We start from the raw sequence: 19,388 nt of genomic DNA on the forward strand, positions 1-19,388 counted from the left end.
TAGACGGAATAAGTCCGGAGGGGAGAGGAAGAGTATTTATACGACGTATTATTTAAGGAGGGAGGGGGAGGGGTTAAGGGAGATGTATTATTAGGATCGGAGGGAGAGGTTTCCGCCTGATCATAGTGAGTTAAACCGTTTCGGAATGGGTTAGTTAAGACGGGAGCTGACTTTTGTCGTGTAGAGCGAGTTCCGGGTAAGGATTATTCGGCTGGCGTGCAGCGGTATGCGTTTGCTGCGCCGTTCACGACAATTGAGAAGCCGGCGGGGGCGCAGACGGTGAAGGCTCAGGAGGTGATGTGATGTTGTGGAAGATATCCATCCGTGCGGAGCAGATTGGAAGCACCTGTCCAAATGTTTTTAGCTTTCCAGAAGCCAGATATAGCACTTTCGTCGTGTTGACGCCCACTCGAAAGCGAGCCGTAGCACTTCCATGAATGCTCACGCTCTCCAAGTCGAGAATGCTTCGGGACAACACGACACCCTCCTCAGACACACCTCCCTACCAATCAACAACCCACTCACTAGCCCCACTCTCCCAAAACTCATCACAAGCCGCCTTCAACCCATAATTACTCCTCAACTCCTCCACCTTCAACCCTTCCCTCGTCAACGGATCCGTCGCACTCCGTTTCAAATGCTCATAAATCGTCGCTCTCTCATAACTATGTCCATTCTTCGTAATGACCGGATCATGCATCGGCTCGAAAGTAATCATATCAATCAAATGATCGGGAATCTCCCTCGGTTTATGGTTTTGCGGGTCCGCTGCCTCGAAAACAGACCGTAGGGTGGCGATCTTGGTGGCGAATGTGGAGGTCACCTCGGCGGAACGTTCGTTTGCTTCGACGAGTCCGAGGGATCGCGAGTGGAGTTGGGAGGAGATGGAGTCCAGTTCGCGTTGTTTGGTGAGTTCGAGGCTGTCTTCGAGTTCGGCGAGGAGGGAGCCTTGACGGCGGAGACGTTCGCGGTCGCGGACGGCGAATTTGGCTTTCTTGCATTTGAGCACGAAGGCGGAGAAGGTTTGGAGGTCTTGTGGGGAGATCTTTGTGGCTGGGGCGGGATGCAGGACTTGGTCGTAGGCTGTTAGGGCGGAGGAGAGAGCTTCGTGAGGGTGGTGGAGGGCGAGTTGGGCCTGGGCTGGTAGAGGAGAGCGTCAGCGGCTGTGGGTGAATGAGTACGTTCAAGGGCTCTGGAGGATTCAAAAAGCCAGAGTAGCAATCATGTCCTCCGAGAACGACATGTAGAGCATCTCTTCGTTCGGTCATACCCCCTTCCCAACCGATCGATTCGCCACAGTAGACATCTCAACTCACCCAGAAAGTAAAAGCCCTTGTGATTTTGCCCATTCGGCCCCGTAATTTCAATACTCCTCAAACAGTCATTGACCGCCTCCTCCCTGCGAACCGTCAGCCTACCCTCTCTCCCACAAGAAGCCAAACCCTCTCCACCACCTCCACAACTAAGCCGCCAAATATCTCCCCCAAACTGGTCCTCTCTGCGCCCAACACCCAAAACCATAGCAAAAACTCACCACTTCTGCAACTTCAACCTCACATTCGCTCGATTCGTAAAAATCAACGGATTCCTCGAATACTTCTGCACGGCTTGGGTATAAAACTCCTCGGCTTGCAGGAACTCCCCATTTCGAAATGCTTCGTTCCCCTTCGTTTTGAGGGCGTCGGCGAGGTGCGCCATTTGAATTTGTGCTGCTGATTCGGGAACTGGGGGAGCAGGTTTGGGAGGTGCTTTTGGGGGAGTAGAAGGGATTGGTTCTTTGTTCTGTTGTGGAGAGGCTTGTGGGGCTTGTGCTTGTTCTGGTCTTCGTCGCGGCCGGGAGCGGAAGGGGTTGTGGAAACTCATGGACACATGGGTGGATCTTGATAGCGGGTCGCGAAGTGGTCTTTTTCATGTGATGTGGTGGTCGAAGTGAGGTCCGAGGGAGATGGAGGATGAGGTGCAGGCGGCCCCGATCGGGAGGCACCTTCTCCTGCTATTTTGGGCTGCTGTAATTGGTAAGCGCCGAACCTTGTTTGGGCGGTTTCATTCACTTCTAGAAACGTCCACTTATGGAACCGCGAGTAGTGCATGATGTGATTCAGTACTGTACGCCGAGGATTTGGCGGTTGTCAGAGACTGTATGGTGCCTGTATAGTCTTTGCAGTCTATCCGCACAACGCCGGTGGTGAATAGATCGGTCTACGATTTGCTTGCGCTCTTATCGAAGACCGCGCGAAGATGACAAACCAAGGATGAGCCTCAGCCGGCGTCACATGTTGCGCTCTAGTAGATGAGTCGATCGACTGCTCGTTTTGCACCGGCAGCATGAAGACCATGGTCGTACGTTCACGTTGTACGCACGCTTTCACCATGCTTTTCGTAGATTGCAATGCTCCAACTTCCCTCGTGCAGCCATGCTCCATCCCGTAACCCCGATCGTGAAGCCAATCACTTCTTGCCCTTCTTCTTCGCGCTCCCCTTGGCATTTGACGCTCCCGGACCGTCCTTCTCCACCAAGACCGCATCATCATCACTGCTTCCCTTCTTCACAGGTGTAGCCAGGCCAGTCTTCACTGCCTCCTCGTCCAACTCCACCAGCAGTTCTTGCTGGATGCCTTCCCGGCGCTTCTCCCACCACTCTTTCTCACTATCTCTCGTCGCTGACAACTCCGACGTTCGCTCCTTGATTATCCTGTTTTGGTTGATCTCGTTCGCTGACTGGAAGATGACTTGGCCCCAGCCGGATGTGAATGCGTTGGCCTGTAGTCCATATAGTTAGCTTGACTGCCCATAGACACGCAATTTACCATTCCAAAGAAGTATGGCAACAATAACTCACCTCCTCAACAACATCCTTCACCTCCGCCTCCATCTCCTTCTCCGCTCGAACAAACCTCTGCATCAACTCGTCACTCACACTCCCCCTCTGCAACAAATTCTGCAGCGCAGGTTTCGATGCTCTCAATTTGACAATCCTCTCAATATCCTCCACCGCTCTCCTCATCAATGCAGCCTTCAGCACTGAATCCGGCACTTTGTTCAACTTCTTCTCTCCTTCCTCAGCCGCTTCTGAGGGATCGAGGTGTAGCAGGGAGAGGTATATGTCTCGTTGAGTATGTGCGGGAAACCATGGTTCGAGGGAGGCTTGTTTGGCGAGTTGGCGTTTGCGGTAGGTGGAGGAGAAGGTTGCGAGTGAGCCGAAGACGATTGTGAGGTAGAGGAAGGGGAGGAGTAGGTTGGTCCAGAAGGGTTTCGGCGCGGCTGTGAAAGGGTCGCCTGTGCCATTGAAGGTGCCGTTGAATGTGCCGTTAAATGTTCCGTTGAAGGTCGCGTTGAAGGTCGAGTCGGAGTCGGCCATGGTGGATTATTGGGGAGGGCGCACGAGGCGCGGAGGATGTGGAGTTGTTGTCGCTTTGCGGTTCGTGGACGGAGGGTCTCAAGAGGGCGAAGAGGATGCTATTCCAGTGGGTGGTGTGGCAGGGCGTGGTGACAGTGAGAGTGTTTCTCTTCTCTTGGTCCTTCGTTTCAGTGTATCCACGTATCCAGATTGCCCATGTCAGGAACCTTTCTTTCATCAGCCACAATGATCCCTGAGGATCTTTGACGGGTAGATCCGAGAGCTCGTGTCAAATCCATCAATACGTGACGTCGGCATTTGAAGCTCGTGAACTTGAGAAACCATCCAACGAACATCACAACACCTTTCCATTCGCCTCCTTCAACCGTGAATACATCGACATTAGCTTCATCGACACACACCGCATGGCATCGACTTCGACCTCGCAATAACACCGATCCTCCTCCGCCACGTTTCGACACCCTCACCTCACACTACCTACACACCCACCACGCAACATGATCCTCAGATTCCAGAGCCGCAATGGCCAGTTCCGCCTCACAGTCGAGCCTACCACCGACATTTCCTCCATACTCTCCGACGTTCTCGAGAAACTCCCCAATGACACCGTTGCATCCACCGTCACCATCTCCCCGAAGCCTGCAGGCGCCGACTCAAGACCGATAGAATCATTGAAAGGCGTCACGTTTGGAAAGTTGGGACTCACGTGAGTATATCATGAGTTGATGAAGTTTGTATTGCATGAGCTGACTCCCTTCACCACAGACACGGCACGCAAATCTTCATCGACTACAAACAGAATGATGCACCTCCAACCAACGGCCAATCGGTCGCGGCGAACAAGCTCAACGGCAACCAGGTCAACCCAGAAGAGATGGCATCATCAGTGGCAATACCTGCAAATACGGCGCAGAAGCTCATTCAAAATCCATGGGAGTCGGTCAAGCAGTCTGCGCTCGACGATCGGTTAGATCAGCGGGATGGCAAGATCAAGCGAAAGAGGAACGACATGATGTGTAGTCATGGACCGAAGGGCATGTGTGATCACTGCAGTCCGTTGGAACCATACAGCAAGGACTACCTCGACGAGCACAAGATCAAGCATCTGTCATATCATGGATATCTACGGAAAGTGAACCAGGGCAAGAACAAGTATCAGCAGGGAAGCTCGTACATGCCGCCACTGTCGGAGCCATACTTTCGTGTCAACCCGAACTGCCCTTCAGGACATGCTCCATTTCCTGCTGGAATCTGTACGAAATGCCAACCATCCGCCATCAGTCTGCAACCGCAAGAGTACCGTATGGTGGATCACGTCGAGTTTGAGCAGTCAGAGATCGTCAACAAGTTCCTCAACTTCTGGCGTGGAGGTGGAGCGCAGCGTATTGGATTCCTCTACGGCCACTACGAGGAGTACGATCAAGTCCCGCTCGGCACAAAAGCCGTCGTGGAAGCAATCTACGAGCCGCCGCAAGTCGATGAAGTTGATGGTGTGACCCTCTCCGAATGGCCGAACGAGGCGCAGATCGAGAAGCTCGCCGGTTTCTGCGGTCTTCAACGACTCGGCGTCATCTTCACTGACCTCCTCCGCCCTGAAGAAGGCGAACAAACCGCCGTCTGCAAACGCCACATCGACTCCTACTTCCTCTCCTCCCTCGAAATCATGTTCGCCGCTCGCTACCAAGCACAATACCCACGTCCCTCGAAATGGAGTGAGACTGGCCAATTCGGCAGCAACTTTGTCACCTGTGTCATCTCCGGCGACGCAGAAGGCAACATCGGCATCTCCGCATACCAAGCCTCCAATGCTGCCGTGGAGATGGTGACAGCCGACATCATAGAAGCCTCCGCAGATCCCAGCGTCATGCTTGTCATTGATGAAGACGAAGAGAATGCCATCGGACGCAAGCGCTATATTCCCGAAGTGTTCTACCGCCGCCTGAACGAGTACGGCAGGAACGTGCAAGAGAATGCCAAACCCTCCTTCCCTGTCGAGTACCTCCTGGTCACACTCACGCACGGATTCCCGAATGAAGTCAACCCGAAGTTTGTGAAGTGCGACTTTGCGATCGAGAATCGTGATGCGCTAGGCGAACTTCAAGAGCAGAGAGACTTGCAGAAACATTTGCGCGCCGGCGCGAATAGAGTCGCGCTGGACACCGTCGAGGGCACGCTCGCTGTGTCCGACTTCCATTTGCTGGGTTACGTGATGTCGCTGGATATCTTGAGTGAGGTGAGTTTGACCTGTCCCTGTCCTGATGCATTTTCGTGGATTGTGTTTGCTGACATTTCTGGGCGTGTTCTCTAGGACGAGTTGAAACTCCTCTGCAACGTCGCCATCTCTCACGACGCCTCGCAGGGCGCGCAGCTCATGCATACTCCAGGTTGGGCCACTCTTGAAACCATTTTGCAGATGTAGCCTTTTTTGGCGCATTCTGGGCCCTTGCACCTGACCTCACCTCCCCTTCGCTTGCACCTACTTGTATACTATTGATCCATCGATCCTCCTTTTCCTGCTGCCCTGGACCGCTTTCACATCCTCCATCCGCCGACCGCGCGACTCCCGAGCTGGAACAGACTTTGACTAACTTTGTTCTTCTCTTTCCCTCCTGGATACAGGTTTCCAAACTCTCCTCGCCATCATCGAGGAATTGAAATCCAAACCGGCCAAGAGACTTAGCGATCCGGAGGGGCAGGGAGGGTTGGTTAAGAGGGTGAGGGGGATTGGACTTGGGACGTGAATGCGAGGACATGTGATATGGCGGAGCAGGGTGACAAGCAAGAATTCGAAGGCGAAGCGGGAATGGAGGTGATGGACACGTGGAGAAGACGACTGTCGCAGTCCAACTCGGATGGCAATGGTCGCCACAGACGATATTTCTCTCGCACGCAGATGCTTTCAGATGTCGAGCGCGAGGCCGAACACATGGAGTAATCATCACGGAATGATAGCCATTCCAGAAATGCAAAAGTCCAAGGACGCGAGAGCCAATGGAGATCCATGCCGAATATGCTCGTAGTACTCAATCCTCGTCCACCGCAGTTTCTTGTTCTCTGAGATCAACATCCTCTGCGACTGGTGCAGTTCGGGGAACAGAACCGCCAACAAGGAGGCTGGTGCCGGCGTGCGTCTTGTACCGCTCGCTGTGTTGTGACCGTTCTCGTTGTGGGCCGTGACGGCGACACTCACTATCCGGTCTCTCGAAAGCGTGTGCGTGGAATTGAGAATGAGTGGAGAGAAGAAAAGGCTTAATACGTGTGTACGCTCGAGCGACGCGTTCCGTGCCATATGAGTACGGTAGGTTTGACATCTCCGCTCCTCACCTTGAGCATCTCCCGGGACATCTTTCCTGCTGGCCGGGCGGATGACCACGCATTCGACTACTCTTCGTGACTAGAAGACAGTAATGGATGGCTCCCTCGTGATACGAAGACACCCTGTCCACCGCTTCGCCAAGGTCCATGAAATCGATTACCCCATAACAACTCCCTTTCTCCTCATTCTCCAGAGATCACGCCACGCGCCAGGATTCCGGTACGGGACCTGTAGATCCCCAGCGGTAGAAGAGCGGTCTATGCTATGCACGGTCCACGCTGTGCACGCTCTACCGAGAGTATAGCTTTATTTAGTCTACTACTTCTACGGTTAATATTGCAACAACGAGTCGTCGTAAGAGGGTAGTTAATAGCTTAAATTTATCGCATTAATCGTATCTATAAACTCTAAGTAGCTTAAAGTCGTTGCCTTAATGTTATGCGTATTAGTAGCTAGGAGGATTTAGCCGCCTATGCACCCCCCCTCCGCAACGAGGGCACCTTTAACACTACGATTAACACCGGTTTATCTACTTACTTCCTTTTGCGCTGCTTAGCTAGTAATACTATACGAGTAGAGGCTTAGAGGTTACTTTTTAGCTATAAATTAGCCTCTTTTGTCTCTAATAACGTAGCCTTTTTAGCCTTCTTCTACGCCGCTATAGCTACCTTAGCAGCTTTAGCTTATATCCGCTATTTAGCTCTTAACTACTTATCTACCTTCTTTACTATTACGTTAGCTTCCTTTTACTTCTTCTTAGTAGCCTTCTTAGCCTCCTTAGTAGCTAGAAGTTCCTTACTAGCCTATAGTTTAGCTAGTAAATAGAACTAAGCTGCCTAACCTTATAGAAGAGCTAGTAGTAGCTTAGTACGTTATCGCTTCTACTTCTTATACTTAAAGTATTACCGAAGGCTATAGCACTTACTTTTAAGGAGCTAATTCTATATTTAAACGTATAGAAGCGTATTTGTAAGCTATTATATCTTCTTCTAATCCTCGCTGCTCTCTAGCTACTTTAGCACGCTTTTTATAAGGGCCCTTGTCTTACGCTAGTCGTTCGAGATAATAGAGGTATTAGTACTAGCGGTCGTCGGTCTAGTAGAGGTAGAGTTGTTCGCGGTGCTAGGCCTTAAGCTATTACTAAAGTAGACGTTCTTGCTCTTCTTCGTATCTTTAAACTTGTTTAGCACGACTAATAAATCTAATAGCTATAGGCTAGTCTTATAGAAGCTAGAAGCGATATTAGCTAGTATAAAGGACTTCTAATAAGCCGGCTAAAAGAGCCTAAAGAAGTTACGCTTAGTAACTACTAACAAGCCCTCTAACTAGTGTAGAAACCGTAATAACTCGGAACTATAGTAGCTAGCTAATGCGCTAAAGAGGCTAATATCGAGAGGTTATAAGCGGTATGTTAAGTAAGGTAGAAAGACTGCTATAAGCATGCGGTAATCTATATAATACTAAAGGAACGCTATGTTTACGTATAAGCTATAGCTATCGATAACGAGTAGTCTATAACCTCTACTAGCCTTCTACTTCGTATAAGGCTCGAATATCTTTGTTAGCTAGTATAGCCTAAGGTTATTGTCTGCCTAGCTATTTAGTAAGGATGCGAAGAAGGCGTAGTACTACTCGATATCGAAGTCTTATATCTACGAGGATTAGATATTACTAGTAACTACCTTATAGATTAGAGCCGGTAGTAGTAAGGTCTAGTTAGTATAAATATATGCTATATAGGTAATCTATTTACGACTACTATCTTATACGTTACTAATAAACCGACCTAAGTTATAGTATACCCTCGTAAAGACTCGCTTTAACTTCTAAAGTATACCGATTAAGAAGCCCTTCTCGTCTATATTATAGATGTTCTATTACTCGATATTATACTACTAAACCTTACTACTAATAAGGTCGTAATATGCCTTATATTACCTTATAGAGTCCGCCTTCTTCCTACTCTTGTCTAGCGCGTTAAGATATCGTAAATCGATGTCCTTTAAGTGCCTTATAACGAATCTTCCGACCTATTGTCGAGTAGGTATAATATGTACGATATCGTAAACGAAGGTAAGAACTATTACCGGAGTCGGTAGAATACCTCTACGTATAAGGGTATCGATATAGGCTACGAGGGTACACTCTTACTAGTATAATAAAATTAAGTTGTTCTTATTACGTCGAGCGCGTAAATCGGTCTTTCTATACTAGCGTCGAGATAACGTATAACGGTAAACGCTATGCTTATCCGCGATTTGCTTAATATTCTTCGCCTTCGTCTCTTTTACCTCCTTTAATGCAGTATCTATTAGACCTATAGTTATAGCGTAATAAATCGTAGAAGTTGGGCTAATATTATGGATTTGGACGTATTACGAATTCGAGCGTGCACAGCGTGGACCGTGCACAGCATGGACCGCTCTTCTAAAGAAGAGAGAGGGGGGCGTCTGCCGCATGACTTTATCTCACTTCTCCACGTTTTCGCTTCTCTCCGCATTCTTCAACTCGCCGTTGGGGAAAGGTGGAATTGGTGGCGCCATGATGAAAGCGAGTCACGTTTGATGAAGAGTCGTCGTCGTCCAAGGTGCCGGACCGGACTTGGCGAAGTCTCGACCGGTTGGCATCGGCTTTCTCTCTCTCGTCATCATTCCGGGAAGTTTGTTAGCAATTTTCACCCCGGATTTTCGTCTTCTTGTTAGCGTCATTCCGGCAGGGTATGCAGAGACACACATCGTATTGAACGGGTGTTCTGCATACATGCATAATCCCATCTCGTAATGAAATCTCTCCCCGTTGGATGGACAGTGGTCCCGTGATTGCGGAGAAGTTTCAGTCCCTTGATCACATGGTCTCCCATTTTCTCCATTTTCATTACCCCCAGACTTGGTTCGATTTGCTAATAACCGCTTGGTCACATGGCCACGTCCAACCAGATGAGGAAGGAAATTCCCTCGAATGCATTCTCTTGACTAATACGCCCTTGCCAAGCGTGGATTGGTGATGAGGAGTCACCACCGAAGAAATCTTCACCTCTCCTCTCGTCGGCGTTGGTCATGGCATGTGCGCTTCGAAGCGTAATGGAAATTCATCGTCAAGCAGAGGTCAGTGCATACTGGTCAGTGGTCACAAGGAGGAGGAAAGTACGGTCCATCTCCATTCTCAGATAGGTACCTTATTATACATGAGGTATCCATCACAAAGAATCTCCACTTCCTCCCTTTGCTCTTCTTCTTATCTACGTCCACTCACGTCCTTTCTTCTGACACACTACTGAACCTCACCACCCGCTGCGCACCACTCACCTGTCATCTTCTTATCTCTACACGACCACACTAAGAAAAAGACTGCGCTTATTGCAACCTCACCGTCTCTGCCTAAGGCCGGCATCACACCGCCATTGTCGTCGTTGCTGCCTGAGGCTACAGTCATCATCGAAATGACCAACATCACCCATCTTCCTCACGAAATCCTCACCACCATCCTCCTCCTCGCCACCAAAGCCAACGAACGCGAGAATGAATCCTTCACCTACGGCCTGACACAAGCACCTCTCCCTCTCCAACAGACCAAACTCACCAAATACGTCCGCGGACCCGTGACGGCTGAGTCTCTCCGCTGGGACGCCACCGTCTCCATCCGTCAGGTCTGCTCCGCATGGCACGAATGGGCTCTCTCCTACAACCTCGAGCATGTCTTTGAGCGACGATGGCGCGGATCCGAGAGGTGGGCTGAGCTCTCACCAAACCGGAGGAAGTACTCCCTCTACGAATTGATGGAGAAGCCCTCCGGATGCGCCGTCTACCGCGATCCACTCTCCTCACTCCGATCCACCGATCGCGCCTTCACCCAGCTTCCGCACCTCACCCAACACGTGCGCCGCCTCTGGTTCAACGGCTTCTACACCGCCGACTCCGACAAACACATTCTCTCCATCGTCGCCGAGTGCTCCCACCTACAATTCCTCTCCGTCCCCTGGACCATCCTCCGCCGCGGCACCGCCGAAGACTGGATCGACCTCCTCAACGTCGACGGCGAAGGAACACCCCTCCACTCCCTCGAACTTCAAGCCGTCTGCCTCCCCTCCGCCCAAGCCCTCACCCTCGAATCCGACGCAGCCTCCAACCCCAACCCCCTCCTCGACCCCCGCGTCTCCTTCTCCCACCTCCACCGCCTGAAAATCTTCGGCAACACCCTCCACAACCCCATCTCCGACACGGACATCTCCCTCATCGCCCGCACCGCCACCTCCCTCCACGCCCTCGACATCACCAACCTCTCCACCGTCTCCGTCGCCGCCGTCCTCGAACTCGTCCACGCTTCCCGCCACACCCTACAAGTCCTCGAACACTCCCCCCGCTCCTCGGATGGTTTCTACCACCCTTACCCCGGCGCCATCCCCGATAGTACGCATATCTGCACCCTCTTGACGTCCCTCCCAAAACTCCGCGACCTCTCCATTTCCGTCCCAACCCTCTGCCCCGACCTCTTCCGCGCCGTCGACGACGTAAAATGGGAAGGCGACTTCCAAGTCCGCGCTACAGACCTCTGTGGCTGCCACCCCTCCACCTCTACCGCCACTCGCACCGCCTTACTAGGATCAACCCTCTCCGCCGCAAGAGACCTCATCGCCGCCCGCGCGCGTCTAGGTCGAAACCTGAGCATCGAAATTTTCTTCAACGGGTGTATCTTTGAACCTGGCAAGAATCTCGTACACGGAGACTTTGTGCTCGCGGAGGTGGCGTCGCGGGGTGCGTTTCCGCGAGGTGTCTCGGGAGATGCGGGAGAGAGGGAAGGAAGCATGAAGGGCCCGTATGGCACGACGGGGGTGTATGGCAAGGATTTGAGTGATGGAGAGGGAGGAAGGGGAAGTTGGGATCAGGTTTGGGAAGGGGAATTCTTGGAGGCGGGGGGGAGGGGGTGGGTTGGCCTTTGAGAGATTTGAGGAGGTATGTTGAGGGGATTGGGGGAGAAGAGGATTGGATTGCGAGGGTGTTTGGAAGCGATGGAGTTTTTGGTCTTGAGTTTTGAGAAGTGGACTTTGGTTGGATTTTCGGTTCAAAGAAAAGCGAGCGAGCGATTTGAGCGACTTGAGCGATTGATTGAGCATTGGAAAGGATCGATGAAACGAGTCGAAAAGGGAAAAAAGTTCAGCATTTGGTTTGGCAGCGCAGCGCAGCGATGGAGACTCGCGTGCTTGAGCGGGTCGAACGATGACCCAAAGAATATCCGAAAATGCGGCCATGAAGCACGATGCCAAAATGAAGAATTGGTCTAGGATTGTAAATGTACCCGGATAGCATAGCACGAAAAGCGAAGAGCATCTTGCAAAGATGACCCTACCGCAACCGCAACCTCCACCTCGGGCACAAAGCGAGACTCGACTACTTGACAACAGTGCTTGCTCTCAGATTCTAAAAATTCCCCAATCGCGCTCCCTATCACGCGCGGCCTTTCAGGCTCCCTGACAGGCCAAGTCCCATCTATGTTCTGCGTACAGTCTCGCGTCCATGTCGTCCATTGCCGCATCGATGCTGTCTGTCGTGAACCCGCGTTCGTTGTCGTCTTTTTCTCTTCGTTCATCACCTGTGGTGGTAACATATTCCGCCCCTTACTTTCTGATGGATTTCCGTTCATCACCTGTGGCAGCACATTCCGCCACTACTTCCGTATTGCAATCCAATTGACCCTTCCGTGCAGTCCGTCTCCGTCGCTTAGCTGATCTTGCCGGACATTGGTTCCTCATTCATCCGAATCCTTCTTGTCGGTCGGAGCCTCGGAGTATCTAGCGGGTTTGGCTGGGGAGACTCTGAACCGTTGTGCACTCTCACTTTCACTGGCCGAGTCGTGGGCGGCGAGCCTCCGGGGGGAGAGCATTCGTCTTCGGCGGCGCGAGGAGGTGGTTCAACCTCGTGCCCTTCCCGTGGCAAAGGGTCATGTTCTCCGATGCTTCGAGCGGTAGCGGCGTCGATCTCGGATTCTCCCCCTGTGGAAACAGGAAGCCATCCTGCTTCATCAGCGGGGCGACGAACGGATTGAGGCTTGTCTCTTTCTTCCAATAGACGATCGTAATCGTCGTCTAACCTTTGCCGTGTCGCGGCGTCCATCTCTGGTCTTTCCAGCGCGGAAGCAGCATGGTCGCGATGTCGGGTTCGCCTGGCTTCCTCCGCAGCGATGCGGCGTCGTTCCTCATGCTCGTAAGCCTCCGCTCGTTTGAGAGCGGCGGCGTGCAGAGTCGACAAGTCGACTGCTTCTTGCTGGCGGCGTGCAGAGTCGACAATTCGACTACGTTCCTTTTGTGCCTGGTCATCGTCAATGGCTCGGCGGCGCCGACGCTTAGATGTGGCTCGTCGTTCTCGTTCGACGTTTGCTTGTCGTTCATCCTCATCGCGACTCCGACGGTAGAGCTGCTCATCTCGGGCGGCAGTCGATCGTTCTTGCCAGCGAACAACAGTTGAACGAGAAGGGGCGAGCTCGGTCGTGGTGGGTTCCGGAACAGATCTTCCAGGCCAGTCGTGTCCCACCTCTATCCGATCTTGTCTCACCTCTATCCGATTCGGTCGCTCGTTATGCCATTTGAAAGGGCGTTCTTCCTCGAGCCAGGGTGGCGGTCTTGACTGTGCCCGTGACCTGTGCCTCTTGGCGGCCCGTTCCCACGGCCATAGCTGCATGCGGCGTCCACGTTCAGGGAAGTCGTCATGCGGACCCTGCCTCCTCGGATTCAATCTGGATGTGTGTCCAATCTCGCGAATGTCAATGGATACAATTCTATCAGCGATCGGCGGGACATGGACAGATTCCGCTCCTAGTACGGCCATGGAGTCCCGTATGTCGGGTAGGTCGCGGCTTGTTGTCAAGATCTTGAGCTGCGGTGCTGCCTTCGAGAGTCGTGCTAAGTAATACATCGTGGAGTGCCGGTTATCGCCGTCTGCGGTACATTCGTCGAGCGCGTCAAGCATAAGAAACACTTCATTGTACGTCGGAATGGCAGCAAGCAGGATATCCTCGAGCTCACTTTCTCTGAGAGTCTTCTGGTCTTCATATGCCCGTTGAATCGCCGATAGGCCAGGTTCCTTCCATGCTAGTTGAGCAGCGAGAGAGAGCAACAAGGCTCCATAGGTTCGCTTGTGGTGATCGGAGGAGGAGAAGTAGAATATTGCAAGCGGGACATCTGATGTTTGTACGTCATCAACAGCCGTACTGTATAGCACAGTCTTTCCAATGCCAGGTTCTCCGTACAGCCACAGGTTCTGGTTGGGTCCGAATTTCCACTCGACGTAAGAAGGAGACTGCAATAGCCAAAGTCCCAGGCCAGGCTCCTGTCGCTGCCGAGCGGAGGCATGGCTTGTCCATGGATCAGGCGCCGAGAGCCAGGCTTCAATCTTCTGAGAATGAACCTCTTGCTCGGATTGCACGGGAGGGCTCTTGCTAGTTCGGTCGCTAGTACTTGATGAAGTCAGCATCGCGAATACCTCTCTTACGGAGCGAGACCCACCTGTCGTCCATTCTAACATAAGTTTTCACGGACTCGATGACTAGGCTTATCGTCCTCGCAATTTCTGCTGCCTCATGTGACTCCGGCGTCCACTCTGAACTCTGCCAAGTTCTGGACCCTCCACCTTGCTGCTCGAGTATCTTCACAAGCCGAATGAGAGTGACGCGGCATTTCTCCAGAGCGAGGCTGATGTGGCTTGAGTATGGTTTGCCAACTTTTATAGTCTCCGTCAGCATCCCCAAGGCCGACAGGAGCTCATGCAACTCAAATTGAAGCCCAGCATGAAGCTGAGAATCGTCATGCGCAGAGTTCAAAAAGCTCTTAGCTTCTAACGTGTGCTCCTGAAGCTGTAGAACATCCTCGACTGCCGCCCATGTGATCGAATCCATTGTTTGCAACGACAGATGCTGTCCTGTCCGCGATGGTCCAAGCCTTTCCTCTATGTGCAAGATAGTGATGTCTGGTCCTCGGAAACGTACGGCTTTGGTTTGCAGGAGACTGTGTAGAAGTTGTTCGGTCCACTGGTCCGAGGCCGGTATGTCACTGCTGTGTGACCGCTGGTCCTTGGTATAATCTCGTAGATCTGGATTATCTGTTGCATCATCTGAGTCACCGTTGCTCAGAAGCTGGTGCGTATTCGAATCAACAGATTGGCTGCCATGTTCGCCGGAGGCAACATCTATCGAGATTGCTGCGTCGTTCCTGTAGTTCTCGGGATCCTCGTCGAGCTCTGGTAGCGATAGCAGAGCAAGAGCGCGAAGATGAGACGCGATATGTTCCTGGACTTTCGAAACCGAGTGCGAGGCATCACTCTGACCCACGGAATTCGGTTGCTTCTCACACAGCGGGCACACACCAGGCACTCTTACTTCCCCTGCCCTCCGCTTGCGCCGTTTGAACATGTCTATTTTCCGCCGGTCGAGGCTGTGCACTTCACTCAGATGAATCTCAAACTTGACAACGTTCGAGAATGTGATGTCTTCGATGCTGTTGCCGGCGCTCTTCTCATGCTTCAGGTCGCAGTACCAGAGTCCGAGGTGGACAGTCTTCATCCAGTCTATTCCATGCTCTTTCAACATATGGCTTAGCCAGTCGTTGGAGCTGTGGAAAAACTTGATTGGATCAGCACAATGCTCCGAAAGACATGTGTAGACCTGAAGGTCCTTGTCGACGTGAGCCCTGCGAGGGGTTGTTAGCGTAGCGAATGAACAAACTAGGCCGCGACGAACCTCCAATCCTCGTCAGTCAGAGGCAAAGACTGCGGAACAAAGCAGTATGGGCAATGGCCGGAAAATTTGTCATGCACGTCTGGAAATGGTTTGTCTGGATACACCACAAGGGTATCCCCATTGCGGCTGGAACGACCAAACACACTTCCAGCAGTTTTCAGCTCCTTCCGTCGTTGTTGTATCAGGCTGTGTCTCGGCATGGACAACATCGTTGGAGGCGGCTGGTTACTGCTAGACGCTGGCAGACTTTGCCCACCTGGAACTGCTTCGGTCGGGATCAGAGATTCAAATCTGGGTATTTTTGGCTCAGTCTTCAAGACTTCTGCCTCCGAGGTCTCCAACCTCTCATGATCGGTCTGCTGCATCTTCTTCTCGTGGTCGCGGCGGTAAAGCAGCCTGTTCCTACGGACGGCGATTGACTTGCCCAGTTGATCGGTGAGAGTACTGCGCGCATCCGGAAATCTCGCCCGCACCAATAGACAGCACGTGTGCTCGAAGAACACGCTATCGTTGCGCTGGTAATGAGCAGGCACGGGGGTAGACCTGTTCAAGATTGAGGCTTTGCGAACTGTCCGCGTGAGGCTTACGAGCTCGCCGATCACGCTGGTCAGTTCATCCCATGGTTTCCCCAACATGCATCCAGACTGACAGTCGAGAGATTCCTGGTCTAGAGACTCTTCGGCGGGTGTCTGGAGTGCCAATGGTGTCTTGCCCGATGTGGCGCCCGCTTCGTCCCCCTCGTAAGCGACATCCAGGAGTGATGCTATGGTATTCAAGAGCGAGACAAATGCGTCAGCGATGCTGTCTAAGCCCCGGAGTCTGTCGTCAAGGCGGTATCCTGGCTTTGCGCGAGCACCTCCGTACTTGTTCCAGAGCGCCAATCTGCCCATTAGTTGCTGAGTTATGCCACGGCGCGGTGGGCGACAGCCCGCGATGAGGCGATCGAACGCATCGAAACACTTGTTAGTGCAATCAAAAATCCGAGTATCCGTGTCGCTCGCAGAAAGCACGATGGCTGTACCAGTCGACTGGAGAACTTTCGCACGCTGATCTTCCATGTTCAGACATATCACCGGTGTGGTTCGTTGTCTTTAAGACTCCAGACAAGTTGCTCGAGAAAGACGCTTTTCAGGTCGGCGCCTGTCAATCGGCACCAGACCACTTCCGAGGCTGACCACCTCCATCACCTCCGGAGTATCTTGTGGCTGCATATTGATTCCGGGATCCTGCAGGTCGCGTAGAGGTGCCCCGCCTTCCTGGCTCATAAAAGAGCCCGCCCTCGCAATTACGCAAACACATGGCAAGTATTCTCCTCATCGCAGATCCTCATGTCGACGGTGGCATGGCGTGGTCTCGACATCGACACGTGCGTCGGGCTTCTGAAGAGCGTGCGACTCGCTGCTCTTCGCAAGATTCGCAGCACTTCTGGAGTAACCGCAAGCCTGCTACGAAGCAAACTCGAGAGGCTAGGACTTTTGCTGGACGCAATCGACTTCGCGCAGCCCACTCGGCCTTTTTTGCAGACGCTTCTGGACCTCTTGGGCCTCCTGCTCGATCGACTGGAGGATCTGATACTGGAAGCCATTAGAACAAGTGTTCAAGATGGATCGACAGCGACGATGACTAAGCTGGCTCTCCTGGCTAGCTTGATGTCTGAGAAGGGAGAGGCAGAGGCTGCTGAGTCTTTAGATCTGGAGCCACTGCAAGATGCTCAGCGCGCGGACGACGTCCTAGATACTCTCCATAGCTTCCTTGAGGCGCTTGAGCGGTGTCCGCGCGCTACTGTCGATCCGCAGGCCTTTACTCCATCGGACAGTGCGGACAGTGTGGGCTTGCAAGACAGCGGCGATGCTTGGCGCATTCTGTTTGATCTTCTCTCGAAACGCATCGTCGAGTGCTCCTCGCAGCATGAAGTCCATCAAACGAGACTCTTTCTCGGCAGCTTGGCAGATCAGGTCGATGCTTTGCGGTTACTCTGCTCGGGTTCGAATTCGCAAAAATGGTACGCCGTCGACTTCCTTTTCAAAACATCGAACAGGACCATCACTCAGGGAAGCCTCTCATCTGCGTGCGAACTGTGCAATGTGCTGAGCAAGTCGCCCAAGCATCGCGCGACCGAGATCTTCTATGACAAAGAAAAGATATGGCATGTTGACCGAGGTATGGTGCTCGAGCCCTCCCGAAGAGATCCGCAGCTTCAGTCGCTGCAAGCCTGGCTGCTTGCACAACCAGCCCACAGATACCGCAAAGCTTTGCAATGCATTCTCGCACAATGGCTCAACTGCCTTTACGGCACGCCTTGGTTGCCAGAGTCATATGATCTGGACAGCGTCTGCATAGATGGAAACCTCGCCAAGGATGGCTATCGTACACCATATGTCAAGTGTCGTTCGTGGCAGCCGAGCGAATGCCCACAGGATGGAATCCCGGACGCCGCATTCATGATCCGATTCGGAATACTCATGCTCAGAATTGAATTTCCAGGAGTCATCGAGCCCTTGATCATCGAGGGTGAGGACACATTGGATGCTGAAGAACTGGACGAGCTTCTCCAGGATCTTTTGGAAGACGAAAGGATTTGCGAGAATCTCGAGGTTCGCATGAGGAGCGTTCTGGAGGTCTGTCAGAATTGGGACGCTGCGTCTCTCCCAGAACGCCGAGTCATACTTGAAAAGATTGTTGCGCCTCTACTGGAAGAATTGAGGTTTCGATTCGAATTGGACGTTCCTGATGTTCCTGACAGGACCGTAGTAGCGCAGGCCGGGAGCCAGGCTATGCCGTCAATATTCGGAATCAACGGCTCGGGACAGGTGAGTGTATGCTTGCTCAACAAAGCACCGCCGCTCTCCCCAATGCTTCTGTACGATGATCACGATGACCCTGCAGATGCTCCCAATGTCAAGTATGCACATGAATTTTTTGCAAAATTTGCAGAATTTCGTCGGTTACATGTCGCAGGATCACAGATCCAGAAAAGAGTTAAGATTGCCGTGATCGACACTGGAATCAACGAAAAGTCTCCATCTGTCCACGGCCATCTCTTCAGGATCAAGCAAGAACGGAACAAGTTGCACGAGGAAGCACTCAGGATGGGGCCCATCGTCGCAAAGCAGTCATTTGTCGGCGGTGACGGATGTGTCAATGATGCATATGGTCATGGAACAAGGGTTCTGAGTCTGCTCTTGCGGACTGCACCCGATGCGGACTTCTATATCGCGAAGACCAGCACAAGAGCGAACGACGACGATGCAGCTTCCGCAGATCATATTATTCAGGTAAGGCGCGCTCGTGAGAAACGCTTCGCAAAGCACACAACTAATTCACCGTAGGCACTTGACTGGGCCATGGCACACGAAGTAGACCTGATCAACATGTCCTTCGGGTTTACGAGGCAACCAGAAGACGGGAGGTTGCAGCAGAAGTTTCGTGATGTCCATGCAAAAGGCATCAAGATGTTTGCTGCAGCAGCGAACCACGGACGCAACGGTCCCCGATCCTTTCCCGCGAGTGCACATGAGGTGATATGTGTGAATGCATCGTCCGGCCAAGGTGTATGGATAGGCAATCTCAATCCATCCGCGACTGGCCACGCCGACAAATGGAATACGCTCGGAACTGGCATCGAGTTTATCGAGGCATCGAAGAAGACGTACAAATCCGGAACCTCTTATGCTACGCCGTTGGCTGTTGGAATCGTCGCGAATGCCATAGATGTCATGAGATATCTGCAGCACCAGAACCTCCTTTCATCCAACCGGGCAAATTACTTTCAAACATACCAAGGCGTCGAGGAGCTCATGAAGATGATGAGTACAGACGGTTTCCTGGCTCCCTGGACTCTTTGGAACGGAAATGACATTACACCTTCGGGTTTGGCGGCTAGACTGGAATGGCAAAGCAGGTGATCGACGACAATGCAAGCACATAGCAAGTTCGACCTCACAATTTGTCTGCTTTTCCCGAACTACATATTACCCACCGGCAGATTAC

The 19,388-nt window shown here is 52.3% G+C and overlaps 6 protein-coding genes across 6 annotated transcripts; 3 read left to right on the top strand and 3 right to left on the bottom strand.

Moving 5' to 3' along the window:
• Positions 1 to 287: 287 nt before the first annotated feature.
• On the bottom strand, positions 288 to 1,698 carry MYCGRDRAFT_93363 (uncharacterized protein; the record flags this gene model as incomplete). The annotated part of the gene is made up of 4 exons (XM_003852491.1): positions 288 to 346; positions 526 to 1,140; positions 1,317 to 1,399; positions 1,535 to 1,698. The coding sequence occupies 4 exons, from the start codon at positions 1,696 to 1,698 to the stop codon at positions 288 to 290; spliced, it is 921 nt and encodes a 306-aa protein (XP_003852539.1).
• Positions 1,699 to 2,562: 864 nt separating this feature from the next.
• On the bottom strand, positions 2,563 to 3,244 carry MYCGRDRAFT_27456 (uncharacterized protein; the record flags this gene model as incomplete). Its single annotated transcript, XM_003852490.1, has 2 exons — positions 2,563 to 2,760; positions 2,840 to 3,244. Coding segments are annotated over 2 exons (603 nt in total), but the record flags the coding sequence as incomplete, so codon positions are not given.
• A 480-nt stretch (positions 3,245 to 3,724) lies between these two features.
• Positions 3,725 to 6,850, top strand: MYCGRDRAFT_109593 (uncharacterized protein; the record flags this gene model as incomplete). The annotated part of the gene is made up of 3 exons (XM_003852220.1): positions 3,725 to 4,064; positions 4,124 to 5,591; positions 6,129 to 6,850. 3 exons carry the CDS (start codon positions 3,856 to 3,858, stop codon positions 6,291 to 6,293), a joined length of 1,842 nt encoding a protein of 613 aa, XP_003852268.1.
• Positions 6,851 to 10,113: 3,263 nt separating this feature from the next.
• MYCGRDRAFT_72393 (uncharacterized protein) lies at positions 10,114 to 11,610 on the top strand (the record flags this gene model as incomplete). The annotated part of the gene is made up of 1 exon (XM_003852221.1): positions 10,114 to 11,610. One exon carries the CDS (start codon positions 10,114 to 10,116, stop codon positions 11,608 to 11,610), a length of 1,497 nt encoding a protein of 498 aa, XP_003852269.1.
• A 1,143-nt stretch (positions 11,611 to 12,753) lies between these two features.
• Positions 12,754 to 16,456, bottom strand: MYCGRDRAFT_93367 (uncharacterized protein; the record flags this gene model as incomplete). Its single annotated transcript, XM_003852489.1, has 5 exons — positions 12,754 to 13,110; positions 13,220 to 14,120; positions 14,170 to 14,456; positions 14,649 to 15,348; positions 15,399 to 16,456. The coding sequence occupies 5 exons, from the start codon at positions 16,454 to 16,456 to the stop codon at positions 12,754 to 12,756; spliced, it is 3,303 nt and encodes a 1,100-aa protein (XP_003852537.1).
• Positions 16,457 to 16,726: 270 nt separating this feature from the next.
• Positions 16,727 to 19,303, top strand: MYCGRDRAFT_93368 (uncharacterized protein; the record flags this gene model as incomplete). Its single annotated transcript, XM_003852222.1, has 3 exons — positions 16,727 to 18,208; positions 18,365 to 18,673; positions 18,728 to 19,303. The coding sequence occupies 3 exons, from the start codon at positions 16,727 to 16,729 to the stop codon at positions 19,301 to 19,303; spliced, it is 2,367 nt and encodes a 788-aa protein (XP_003852270.1).
• Positions 19,304 to 19,388: the final 85 nt, after the last annotated feature.

Source organism: Zymoseptoria tritici, chromosome 5, assembly GCF_000219625.1.
Source record: "Zymoseptoria tritici IPO323 chromosome 5, whole genome shotgun sequence".
In the NCBI taxonomy this organism is placed as follows: Eukaryota; Fungi; Ascomycota; class Dothideomycetes; order Mycosphaerellales; family Mycosphaerellaceae; genus Zymoseptoria; species Zymoseptoria tritici.